General features: G+C 31.4%; 1 protein-coding gene across 1 annotated transcript in view; it reads left to right on the top strand.

Moving 5' to 3' along the window:
* Positions 1 to 147: 147 nt before the first annotated feature.
* Positions 148 to 13799, top strand: part of SREBP (Sterol regulatory element binding protein) — a 21511-nt gene continuing 7859 nt past the window's right edge. Inside the window, exons 1-7 of the mRNA XM_014420101.3 lie at positions 148 to 306; positions 1611 to 2200; positions 2844 to 2988; positions 7568 to 7761; positions 8700 to 8936; positions 10836 to 11025; positions 13066 to 13241. Coding sequence (XP_014275587.1) covers positions 240 to 306; positions 1611 to 2200; positions 2844 to 2988; positions 7568 to 7761; positions 8700 to 8936; positions 10836 to 11025; positions 13066 to 13241 — 1599 coding nt within the window. The 5' untranslated portion in view covers positions 148 to 239. The remainder of the gene's footprint in view (positions 307 to 1610; positions 2201 to 2843; positions 2989 to 7567; positions 7762 to 8699; positions 8937 to 10835; positions 11026 to 13065; positions 13242 to 13799) is intronic.

Here is a 13799-nt window from a genome sequence, read left to right as displayed (position 1 = left end):
TATTATATTATTTAACTCTAGTTTAAAGATTGAAGGGCCATTGAGTCAAGTTTTAACTTTGTCATATTTCATTCTCAAGTATGACCTCTTTGTCTATGTTCTCTTTGTCAGAGTATCAGGCCACTTTCTTGCGGTGTTTTGATTGGTTACTGAAGACAGTGTCATTTTTGAAATGTGTTGAAGTGGTCAGTGCCTCTTTCTGTTTACTATTTGAAATTAAATTATGTTTAACATTGATTATGGAGAACGACAGTAACATAGACATTGGGGATACTCTAAATTTGAATGAACTTTGTGAATTAGATGGTATGTTATCCGATTTTAATGTTTTGTTTTTTATTGATGAATCAATATTTATTTTTAAGGTGTCGTTTGATGTTTATTTTTGTATTCTACGTAACTATTGTTGGTGATATTATTATTTGATGTAAGACTGTCATCTATTTGCATTTAATTATTTTTTCCTGGACCCTCTAATATTTTTATAAATTTCATCATCTTTTGACACATGGAATTAATTAAAAAATTATTTTTTGAAATTAACTACCTTTTGTTAAAATAAATATCTTTTTGTTTATTTATATAAATTTGACACTACTGATAATTCAATTTCAATATATTAACGTTAACTTCTTTAGTTCCTGGTGATTATCAAACAATGTGTAACTTATCAACTACAGTTCGAACTTGTTATAACATTACTCATAAAAAATGATAATGTTTCTTCAATGTCATCATTACTTTTAATGCTTTATGACTTTAATGTTACTGCCTGTCAGTGCAGTATCTTTAAATATATTGTTTGTTCGATATTCTTACAATATATACTATTATTTTATTTACTTCTGTTATAGTTACTTCATTTTTGTCACTTATTGTAAAATAATTCCTGTTATTGCTCTTGACTAATAACATTGCTTAGTTAATTACAGTAGTAAATGAAACTTCAATGATAAACAAAATAACACTAAACCCTTAGCCTAATGTTCCATCGCTAAAATAAAATTTACATAACTCCTATAACTTATTCTTCGTTCAATTATAGTTTTGTAAATCGATTTCTTAAATAAAATAATGTGAGGTAAATGTGTTATTGTTTTACTAAATCTAAACCTCATAACTGCTACCGCTTGCCTAACAAACCTTCCAGATACCCATTAAGCATATACTTCTTAAGACAGGGGTAATTAGTTAGAGGTATAATAAACAAATTACAATGATGTCAATTTTATTCAGGAGTTATGACAGAAATTCTTGAGATAGTTAGCTATACTGAAACAGATCGATTTGACAAATTGTGGCCTAAGATAACATAATTACAAAATCCCTGTTAAAATATTTGGTATTTAAGTGTCATTAAGATAATAGTAGGTTAAAAAAAAATCATGGAGGGCGGAGGATGGATTTTTAGGTGATATGAGTTAATGGTAAGAAGCATGCACAATTAGTCTTCGTTTACAATAAGTGGTGCAGTTTACAGTAGTGTGATTCTAACTATGAAACCACTTTGTTCTTTTCAGAAGAATTATACTTATTTGTAAATTCTAAAAATGCATTATAGAAGATGATTTTGTAGTTTTACTGTTTAAACTGTGTAATTTTGTTTCTAGATTTTATTAACAATTATGAAAACGAGTTGTTTTCTAGAGAAGATGGATTGTTCTTTGAAGAAGATATTCTTTGTCATTTTGATGACTTACCCGCTGAGGAGGAAAAAGTTAAGAAAGAGCCTTCATTATCACCTCCCTTACCTCCTCCCTTACTACCAATGGAGGTAGATGTACCAACCACTGTGCCTGAAAATTTAATTTTACATGATACCATACAGAATTCCAGTATTGTCAAGGGAAATCAAAATATTTCTGATAATAAACAATGTATTAACCCAACTGTTGAAAAATTGAATAAAACCATTAACCCCGTAAATGGTTTAAAACCTACTCCTGTTTTGTTACAACCAAGTAATCGTGTTGTTCAACCTCAAAATAATATAATTTATGGAAATATTAAAACATTATGGACACAACCACAACAACCCCAACCTGTTAAACAAAATGGTTCTCAAGTTAGCACAAATCTTTCTTATAGACATGAGCCATTGATTATTAAAAGAAATAAAAATGTTGCTGAAAAAACAGGCAGTAGATATGTTTCACTACAAAATGGTGGTCAAATAATACCTAATGAACAGATAAAGCAGGTATACTATAATTTTTACTCTTAATATAATTATATTTTTACATGTATACCAACCAAATGTTCTGTTATTTTGGGTTATAACCTGGCACCCTTAACTATTTCATATTTACACAAATTCAGGCTCTGACATCAACTAACAAGGGTCTTATCAGGAGTTTATAGGGGGTCTTTTGAGCGAAAGTCAATAGTTATAATCTAATTAAGCAGTAATAATAAAAGGATACGTTATCACCCACAATAACATAAAATATGGTTGATGGGATAGTACATAAGTATTTATAGTTTATTTGGAATTCGATTGCTGATGTAAATTATTACATATCTTCTCAATTTTGTAAACCAATATTGTTGGTCATGTTATCTAACATCAATGTTTTGGCTATTTTGAATATTTTTCGCTAAGATTGTATTATTTATATTTTATATTTGATGACAATTTTCATTAACTCTTTTGCTCATTATCATCAATTTTAATTAAAATATTATTTAACTACTTGTAAGAATTTGTTTTGTTAAAAGTTGATATCCAATGCTTTTTATAATTTAGTAATTGCTTTAATTGATTTTTCTGATGCTCTATTTTTTTACTTCAATGTTCATTAGTACATATAAAGTTTAAGTTAATTAATTTTTATTTCTTGCAGATGCTCCTACATACACAATTAGTTACCAATTCTCATCCAACCGTGATGTATACTGAGAAGATTCAAGAAAAAATTCCAGTGGCAAAGGCTGTAGTTAATACTATATCTCCTAACATACCATCTGCCAATGCTACAATATTTACAAGTAATATCATATTTTATATTTATTTTATCCACAAAAATTTGTAAAATATATAGTTATTGTTGCCTAGTTATTAGTTAGTTCTTGGAGGACTCAGGCCGTATTATGTAATTTATTCCTATCAGCTCTCAGCTGCATAGAAGCTTTCATTCACTAAATCCCAATGCCTTCAATATCACATCAACCTAATCTATTTATCTCATTCAAATTTTGTTGAAATCTCGAATTAAAATAAAAACTTTCAGTTACTTTTTACTTGGAGTCGTGTCTTTGTGATAATGGGATATATGCCTGTTCTTATTTTTTCTGTTTTTATCAACCTACGATTATTGCAAAACATTGAGGTGAAGAAGAGAGTTCTCTATGATCATCAATTCAAAAGATGTTAATTTTATAATGATATCAGGCTAACTAATAAGAACACCACATTTGACTGCTGAGGGCCGTTTGAGGTCATATCTTGCAAGCCAATTAACCAGACCTGGGCACTGTTTAAATAATTATATATGAAATAAATTAGAGGTTTATTTCTGAAATAATATTTATTTGATGATAAAATTGCAATCAAATAATTATCTTTATTAGTTTATTGAAATAATTATTCATTCATTGAAATATAAATATATTTCTCATACAATTATTTCTAGAATAATTATCTGATCAACTTTTTACAAAAACATAAACTACATTTCTAAACTAACGTTTGAAAACTATGAATACTGCAGATTCATTAGATAGTTAACAACCATTGCAAGAAATGTTGTAGCCACTGCCATGGTATAGACTATTTGATAGTTAACATCATTACAGTATTTACTGTTGTTACTATATTGTCACATGTTGTTAAAGTCGACAGTACATGTATCGGCAGAGAAGCTACTGTCATGTATAAACTCGTTTATACAGTTATACTTTAATGCCAGAGTAGTCACTGAAATAATAAAAAACTGTATTATAGGTGCTTTACATTAGCTACTATAATGTCTAAACAAGTTTACGCAGTGACATTTAAATGCTCTGGCAGCAACTAGCGCAGACTCTGAAATGGTGGAAACTGTTTATTAGTGGCCTCATGATAGTGTTCACTGTCATGACAGTATACTCACACTAGATCAGAAGTGATATTTTAGTGTACATGTAGCAGCTAAGAAGCCACTATCACATTAAAACATAATTATATGATAATACTTAGTTAAGTAGTTACCATGTTACCTCCCAATCCCTTCCGGCACATTATGACGAATTTATAGATTATTTCCTCCAAAATTTTTACCACACCATTGCCATCTAAACCCAATATCCCAACTTCCTCCACCTCCATCCCCAACTATACCCTCCTTCGTCATGACCGAACGGACCGTACTGGTGGTAGAGTTACTCTATACGTTCATGTCAGTCTGAGGGCCAAAATCCTTTTAAAATCTCCCTCCTTTGACACCCCTCATCTGGAATACATTTTTAAGCAAATTACGTCAAGCTCCTTTTCCCTCCTCTATATTGTTATTTATCGCCCACCTCGAGTCCGTTTTGAAGATGCATTTGAATCCTCCTTCCTTTCACATATTTCTCTCTTCCAAAACATAATAATCACAGGGAATCTCAACACCAACCTTCTCACAGACTCTCCCAATTGACCATACCTTATGGACCTAATTTTCTCCCTAGACCTTTATATTGTTCCCTACCAATCCACACATCATACTCAGTCCACTGATACCTGGCTTGATGTATTTATTATTGATTCCCCACAGAACCTTTTATCCTCCTCCCAAATTCCTGTGTCTTTTCTTTCCTCCCATGACCTAATCAAAATCTCCTACAACATTCCCACTCCCTTGCTTATACCAAAGAAAATTAGTTGGCGAAACCTTGATTCCTTAACCATAGAAAACATTGGTCCCTACCTTGATGAACTTTCCCTCTCCTTAGAACCTATTTATTTACTTTAATCTATTGACGACATGGTCCAATGCCTATCCTCGAATTCCCTTAAATTCCTAAACCAACACGCTCCTCTTAAAACCCATACCTTCAAGCGCTCTCCGGCTCCCTGGATCAACTCAGAAATAAGAAATTTAATGAGAAGACGAGATGCTGCCAGAAAACACTTCAGACGCACCAGAATTTCATAGCACTATTCCACCTTTAAGCCCCTCCGAAACCTTACCCAAACATCCTTACGCGGTGCCAAGGAGCAATACTATCACAACATCCTATCCCAAGCACCTGATCCTTAATCTAAATGGAAAATCCTAAAGAACCTCTCCATTATAAGTCCTAAATACTGTCCATATTACCTAGTCTATCCAGACGAGCTTAATGCTTTCTTTGTTGCTCCTCCTCCTTCAACAACCTCATGCGAATTTTCATCTCTTCACATCCCTGAAATCCCATTTTATCCCAATAGCTTTTATTTCTTGAATCTTTCTCCAGATGACTTAATCTCAGCAGTCCTCAAGTCCAGAACTAACGATTACGGCCCAGACAATGTTCCTGTAAAGATCATCAAACTTTGTCTTCCTACCATTCTTCCTGCCTTCCTGAACAGTTATAACTTCTCCCTTCAAAATTCCGTTTTTCCCAAAGCCTGGAAGAAAGTCCTCGTCCTATCATTGAATAAAGTACCTTCTCCTTCAGTTTCCGACTTTCGGCCAATATCCATTTTATCCAATTTGGCCTAGCCACTAGAAAGATTAGTCCACTCCAATAATGTTCTCGAGCAAAAAGCTCTCCTTAATCCTTTCCAATCCGGTTTTCGCTCTCAACATTCCACACAATCTGCTTTATTGAAAATTTCTCAATACCTCCGCTATAGACAATCTTTATGTATCAATTTTAGTTCTTTTTGATTTTTCGAAAGCATTTGACACAGTTAATCATAAGATCCTCCTCAATAAACTTCAAAACCTTTCCATGTCAAATAGTGTCATTCTGAATAAACCCCTTTCCTCTCCCCTTCTGACACAAGGTGTTCCTCCGGGATCCTCACTTTCACCAACTCTTTTCTCCATTTATATCAACGATCTTCCTTATTCCATTCACCTGGCAGAATACCACCTATATGCAGACGAACTCCAAATCTATCTGTCCTTCCATCCCTCCGAGATGCTCAAGGCCGTCCAAAAGATTCAAGAAGATATTGACACCATTAACGCATGGGCGTTTAACATTGATTTAAAGCTGAATGCTGAAAAAATCAAGGCCATTCTTATTAGTTCCAAGCACCTCCTTCATTCCCTCCCTTACTGCTGAAAAAATCAAGGCCTTCTCTTCAAGGGAAGAGAAGAGAAGAGAGATGATCAAAATCTACTCTTCTCTAACAACCAACCGATTCACTTCTATCCTACAATTAAAAACCTCGGTGTCACCTTTGACCAATACCTCTCCTGGAATAACCACATTTCCTAAATCCATAACTGTATTCAAACAATTCCTAAGATTCTGTAACTCCATTCCTCAGAACACCCGTCAGCCCCTAGTATCCTCTCTCGTCTTCCCTCACTTCGACTACAGATCCTTGGTGTATGGAGGGCTATCTGCAGGACTGGAGTTGAGACTGAAGAGACTCGTGAATTGCTTTGTAAGATTTATCTTTGGGTTCCCAAGGCGCTCTCAAGTCTCCCACTGGTATACCGAGTTGAAGTGGCTCTATCCAACCTCCCGAAGGCAATACCTCCTTGGTGTTTACCTATTCCAAGTTCTTAAAATCAAAAAACCTACCTATATTCTAGATCATTACCTCACTCTTCGCTCATCCATCTACTCATTAAACACCAGATCCCAACTGATTGATTTATATATGCCCTCCTATAGAACTGCCTTCTTTAGCAAATCTTTCATCATACGTGCGATCTCCTTCTGGAATTCTCTTCCCCTTTCCATTCGCCAGTCCTCATCCATTCTTTCCTTTAAACAAAACCTATTCCTCTACTTATTGTATAACCAAACCTCCACATCAATGTAATCAAATAAATAGGCATATATCGATTAACATTATAAACAGTAGTAAACCCAATATACCAATGTAATTTCATTTTACTATCTGAAAATTTGTAAATGTTTGCCAGATAAAAATCTTAATATATGTACCATGTATTCATTCTTAGGGGACATATGTCCCAGAATAAAATTATTTTTTCATTTACCATGTTAGCAACTGCCATGGTGTAAACTAAAAGACAGTTGGCGTTATAACATTTACTCATAACAGTCTAAAATTAAATTCTTATCAAAATTATAAAATCAGAAAAAACTATTTCATAAATTAATTATTTCATCAATCTTGAAATAATTTTATTTTGTGAAATAATTTAACAAATATGATTCAAATACAATTGTAAAATTAATTATTTCAAATAAATTTTGCCCAGGTTTACTATAAACTTAATGTTCAAGATAGACCATATCCAAAAATGTTGTTTCACTAAAATCTGTGACATATGCATATACCTCATTGGATATGTGTGTTAAGCATAACTATGGGTTAATAGCCCTTTCAATTTTAGGTCTTTTTTTCTTATGATTAATCTAATTTTTTTTTCTATCCCATTTGTGATTATTATATAATTTTTCTCTGTTTTAGCTGTCCCTGTTGATATAGAACCTGATAAGGTAATTACTACCATTAATAGGTCTAAATCATCTCCAAAAGATAAACCACCCAAAGTGAAAGAAGTAAAACGAAATATGCATAATGCTATTGAACGGCGATACAGAACTAGCATCAATGATAGAATAATTGAATTAAAAGATATTATCGCTGGTCCTTCAGCCAAGGTACTTTCATTTCCTATTCATTTTTTAGTTCAACATTAGTTTTATCATTTATTTTTAAGACATGTTTGAGTTAAAATATAGGAATAATATATTATTTACTTGGAGAAGCAGGTTAGCTCAGATAGTTAAGACAATGGACTTCTGACTATTAGCCCCAGTTAGGAGCCTGACTGTGGTGATGGTTAAATTGGAAATTTATGAAATTTGCTAAATTATTATTTTCACTTAATCTAATGTCCTATCATGCCAATCAGTCCCTTGCTTGTTATTTCCTTTCTTGTTTTGTTTTTTAATTACAGCCTACCTTAAGTTTCAAAAATTAGTTTGCTAGAAATCATAGCAATCCTGTGACAAATAGCAAGTATTTCAAATGATAAGGGTCCTTTTAAACTATGATTTACGCTTCTAGCCAAACAGGAATTTGACTTTACTAAAAATTAAAAAAAGGTAATGAAGCAACTGATAACTTTAATAACTTTGATAATAATTCTAATAGAGGATTACCAATCTATGGAAACATTTACACTATCTAGCCCATATGGCTGAAAATGAATTATCTTATAGGCTGAATGCTACTTAGACTGGACCACCAGGGAATACAAAAATGTACTTTAGACCAAAGAATATTATGAAATATCTAGATCCAATTAGTGTTTTTCTTAGGACTATAGTTAGGTACCTTCAATAAAATGATTCCTTAGTCAGAAAGCTTTTTATCATCAGGGCTGCGTTGTAGCCGAGCGCCAAGTGCCAACTTTGACTGGCTCGTGACTGCAGTGTGGCCCTGGTTCAAATCCGGCCTGTTGACATTTATTTCTGTGGCAGTCCCATGAAAACTTGACCCCCCTCCCTCCCCCCCCCCCCCGAATTTGACCAATTGATGAATTTTATTGAAAATGATCAGTTTCAAATTCAATTTTGCTTTTAATCCATTTCAGATGAACAAGTCTCTCATATTACGTAAAGCTATTGAATACATTAAGTATTTACAAGATGCAAACAACAAATTGAAACTAGAAAATTACAACCTAAATAGTAAAATAGATCGTTTAATGACAAATAATTGTAAAGAAGAAGAAATTGGAGGAATTACTCCTCCCAGATCAGATATTTCATCTCCTTCTCATTCTGATCCTCCTACTCCTATGGAATCCATTTATAGGCAAAACATCAATGTAAGTATATTGTGTAATTCAATTAATATTTTATTTTTATTTAATTATTAAAAGGATAATTACATTAATCAACACTTAAATAAATAAAATTTCCTTCTAACTTTATGTTTTCTTTCTAATGGGGTGCTGAATGATGTGATGAACAATTAGTTTTCATTACTTTATGATTGGGTATCTCTGTTGAAGAATTCAAGGAATTGAAATACTGTTTCTAAATTCTGACCTAACAGTTAAAATCCAGCTTAGATTGATAATTTTTATTTTATCAAATTCAATTAATACAAGAAAATTTCTTCTTAAATATAATTGAGCTGTTTAGAGGATAACTAAATTATTTTTAAATATACCGGGTATTAGTTGAAAAATCTACATCTTCAACAAAATGGGTTAAATTTGTAAACTTCACCTAATTATTTTCAAGTTTCAAAGGCTGAAAAAACTCTTTTGTTAAAAATAATAAAGAAAAAGGTGAGTGATGGGTTTGTTATGTATCAATGCATGATGTTATAGTTTACTGCAGTAGTGTTCCTTAATGACTAACATTAAAAATTTATTGGTGCATCCTTTTATTTTATTCTGTGACATAAAAAAAAATCTTCCATCAAAATTTCAGATGTTTTAAGAATGTTTCAGGTATTGCTATCGACCTTTCTATTGATATTTCTATAAAATCTAATTATATTGAGACACCAAAATTATATTAAATTACAAAAAAATAGGAATAATAATAAATAATTAAGGAATAAATTTATTTAATTTTTAGTGGCGGTGGAGAACCCCCAAAAAATTATGGTAAAAATAAAAAAATACTGTAATTCTTTTTCATAGAGTAGATAAAAATTACATAACATTCCAAAGAAAAAAACAAATTTAATACATATTCAAGGATATATAGGGTGTTTTTTTAAGCCCGATAGAACTTGAAATTGTAAAAAATAACACAAAAAATTAAATTGTAATCAAAATTTTTTTTTTATTGGAAAGATCAATACGTGACATTAACATTTGAAAATGATTTCGGGCATATGGGCACCGTGGCTGTTCTTGACGAAGCGCATTCTGGACGTCCAATTTTGGCCGTATGTCACGAATAACACGAACAATGCTGGCCTCCAAGGCGTCAATTGTTGCTGGTTTATCAGCATAAACCAGTGACTTCACGTAGCCCCACAGGAAATAATCGAGAGGTGTCAAATCGCACGACCATATGCGGCAATTTTGCTTATTAACAAACCCGTTAAGCCAAAAATGCGCCTCATCGCTGAACACAATTTTACAGAATGCGCTTCGTCAAGAACAGCCGCGGTGCCCATATGCCCAAAATCATTTTCAAATGTTAATGTCACGTATTGATCTTTCGAATAAAAAAAAAATTTTGATTACAATTTAATTTTTTGTGTTATTTTTTACAATTTCAAGTTCTATCGGGCTTAAAAAAAAACCGCTATCTGCCAATCCTTGTGTGGTCTACAGTGTCATTCTTGGGTTGTATATCTTAAGATCAGTTTCGTATTCATTTGAATCTATTTTGTTCTTGTATAAATGATTAGCATAGCAAAAGAGGACCTTAATAATCTTAGGATTACAGAATATGGTTTAGACCTTTAATTTATTAAATTTTGAATTGTGTACTTTATGTGCCCTGGGTTTAAATATGTGTAATAACTAATCAATACTGTTCTGATGTGTGCCTCTATGTATTAATATACAACTGATATGAGGAAGCGTCCCTTGGTCAAGCATCAGAATCTAACTTCTGCAGTAATCTGTTAAGAAAAAAATTCATATATTCTCAGTATTAGAGTAGGTCTACTATAAGTAATAACCTACCTGATTTGGCTTTGATAGAATTTCTTGTCATATTATCACAATTCTAATTTAAGTTTCTGTTAATTCTAGATGAAAGATGACTATGATACTCCAAGGGTTCAAGGCAAGTTTGATCAAACAAGAATTGTTTTATGTGCATTTATGCTTTCTATTATTGTTTTCAATCCTTTTAAACTTATAATGAATAAGTTCACTTCTATATCTTCTGTATATCCTGAAACAGTTAGAGAACGCAGAAGTCTACTGACATCTGTTGAAGGTAATTTCTTTATACCATATAACAATATATTTTCTTTACTGTATCATAGACATTTTTAATTATGTACTTTTTCTATGAACAGAAAAAATACAAGAATATTATTTTTCTTTGTTCGTATACTTCACTCAAGGTTTTTTTTTTGTTTTTTACTTCTCTGTGTATTTTAACTTACTTTTTTGAATGTTCATTTAATGTAACTACTTTATTAAATTTACTCATTTATCTTATTTTTCTATGTCAGAGCTAATGAAAGTATTTGTATACTTTATAGAATATTGAATAGTTTATTTTTGTTAGTACATTAGTTATACAACTTTATTATTTTAATGTACTTGAAATATTTTGGTGTTTTGTTTATTAATATTTTATCCCATTACGCATTAATTCTGTGGTTTTCTATAAATATTAATTTATAGTAAATATTGTTATGAAAATTTCAAGTAATGGCAAAGTTTTCCTACCTTGTTAGTATCTTAATCTTAATCATACCCTTAGCTCAGCTTAGCTTAATCTTAATCATACAGCTCTCTATTTTCTGCACTTTTATCCTTCAGTTTTATTTGCCCCCTCTGTATAATCCAGTTGTCCTTCCTCTCATTGTAAGAATGCAGTTGCGCTAGTGAATGGATACAGGCTGCTCACTAATTTTGAGAGCAGATGCAACAGCCCATCAAGACACATTGATATTTTTACTTTTCCTTTCAGTCTTATTAGATTTCATTCACTTACTCTTTTCATTCATCAGATTCACTCTTAGCGTCTCAATCGGAATGCCAGAGCTCTATAAATGTTTTGTAAAAGCCTAGGAATAAAAAAAAAAATAGATATAAACAAAATTTTACTTTGAGTGCCTGACTATTTTTTTTGTAAGAACAAAGGATAATAGTGAAATCCCTGATAATAAAATTAAGTGAAATGAAAATTAAATATTTCTATAATGAATAAAAAAATCAAATATGAATACTGACTAGTTTCTAATGGTTAAGTAATTAAAACAAAATTAATTGCTAAAAATAATATTTAAAAATACCTAATTGATTGTATTTGAACTCGGTTCCATTACATTACAGAGCACACACACTGATCACTAGGCCACAACAAATATCAGCTGTTATTGAAAACTACCAGAAAGGAGAAAATCAACCTTATCCCTTTTTTTAAAATATTTTTCATAAGAATATTACTGCAAACAGTAATGATAGTATAACGGTAATGATAGTTGGCATTAAAATGATAAAATAATCTTAAAATACTTCTTTTTTTAATGAATGGAATATGGTCCGGGTGCAGTCAAAAAAACTCAAATAGTAAATGGGTATACTTTTTTTTTCTTTTTTTTTTTTTTTTTAAGAAAATTAATATGAATCTACAATTTAATTAATTAAAATGACAAAATTATGTTTTACTAAACTAAAGAAAAGTTTTATCATAAACCAAAGAAAAATAAAAGATTCAGCTGGGTTTTTTATCAAATCAAAAAATTGAAAAAAAAAAATAATAATAATACTATGTTACATTCACAATATGAAAAAGTAATATATTGTCTACGAAGGTATAAATTGATTAAATTTTACTTGCTCATTTGATGACCACACTGTAGCTACAATGGGAGCCCCCGTTGAAGTTGTAGCTAACAATCTTTCAGACCACTCTGTCCCATATGATCTCCTTATTGGAATACCATCTTCAACCTTATGAAGAGATAAATTTAGGGATTTATAATGCACTAAAATCAAAGCTGCAAATGCATACAAACTGTCTAATCAACTTCCTAGCAAGCACCAAGACTTTTGTTGTGTGAGCTGGTTTTTGTTTTGCCGCTTGTCTCGATCTTCTCTTGTTGTTTTCCACCTGGGGAGGGTCCTCTTACGCATTATTCAAAGAAATAAACACTTCTATTTACTATTATTTTAATTATAATTTACGTTTGCCTGGCCTCTGGTAATTTATTTTGCATATTTTTTATTAATTATTAATACTCTGTGTAATTTTCAACATAACATGGTGTATTTATTCTCTATTTTAATTTACTTTTTTTAGGTAACAATGAATGGGATTATAGCTCTTCACTTCTATTAAATTTTGTAAATATTTTGGTCCTTTTATGTTGTTTCATAAAACTATTGCTTTACAATGATTCTATTCTATTAAAAAAGTCCAAATCATCTGTTGACTATTGGCGACATCGTAAGCAGGCAGATTTGTATATGATCAAGGTATGTTTAATTTTTAAATAATGCTTTAACTAAATTAATTACATTAAAAGTTATTCAGTTGATTTATTCAATCTTAAAACATTCCTTTTGAAGAAGTAAACTGATATTACTTTTTTCTTATTCAGATCCCTTATGTTTATTACCCAAATGTTTTTACATGTTATTTAAAACAAAATTGATAAAATAGAAATTTCTAAGTACTATATGTACATGTATAGGGACTGGAATGTATCAGTAATAGTCCCCATTTTCTAGAAAAGGAATAACAGAGGATACAGAAACCGTAGAGATTTCTCCCTCCTCAGTGTTCTGAGCAAAGTATACTCCATAATCCTAAAGAAACACTTTACATTAGCCACTGAAACTCTCTTGATGATATAGACTTAAGTAACACGGAAGCTATCATGGCCTGATATTGTTAATGAGACACAGATCTGAGGTCATAGAAAATAACAGGGAAGTGTATGCTTGTTCCAACCATTTGTTCAAAGTCTTTGTCATAGTTAAGTAATTGGGTATACCAGGGCATTCAAAAAGTCCTGTCGTTTTTCGTTTGTT

This window comes from Halyomorpha halys, unplaced genomic scaffold (assembly GCF_000696795.3).
Source record: "Halyomorpha halys isolate HHAL.00 unplaced genomic scaffold, Hhal_1.1 Scaffold260.1, whole genome shotgun sequence".
NCBI classification, from domain to species: Eukaryota; Metazoa; Arthropoda; class Insecta; order Hemiptera; family Pentatomidae; genus Halyomorpha; species Halyomorpha halys.
The sequence above is the reverse complement of the archived record's forward strand: the minus strand, read 5'-3'. Positions and strand labels throughout refer to the sequence as shown.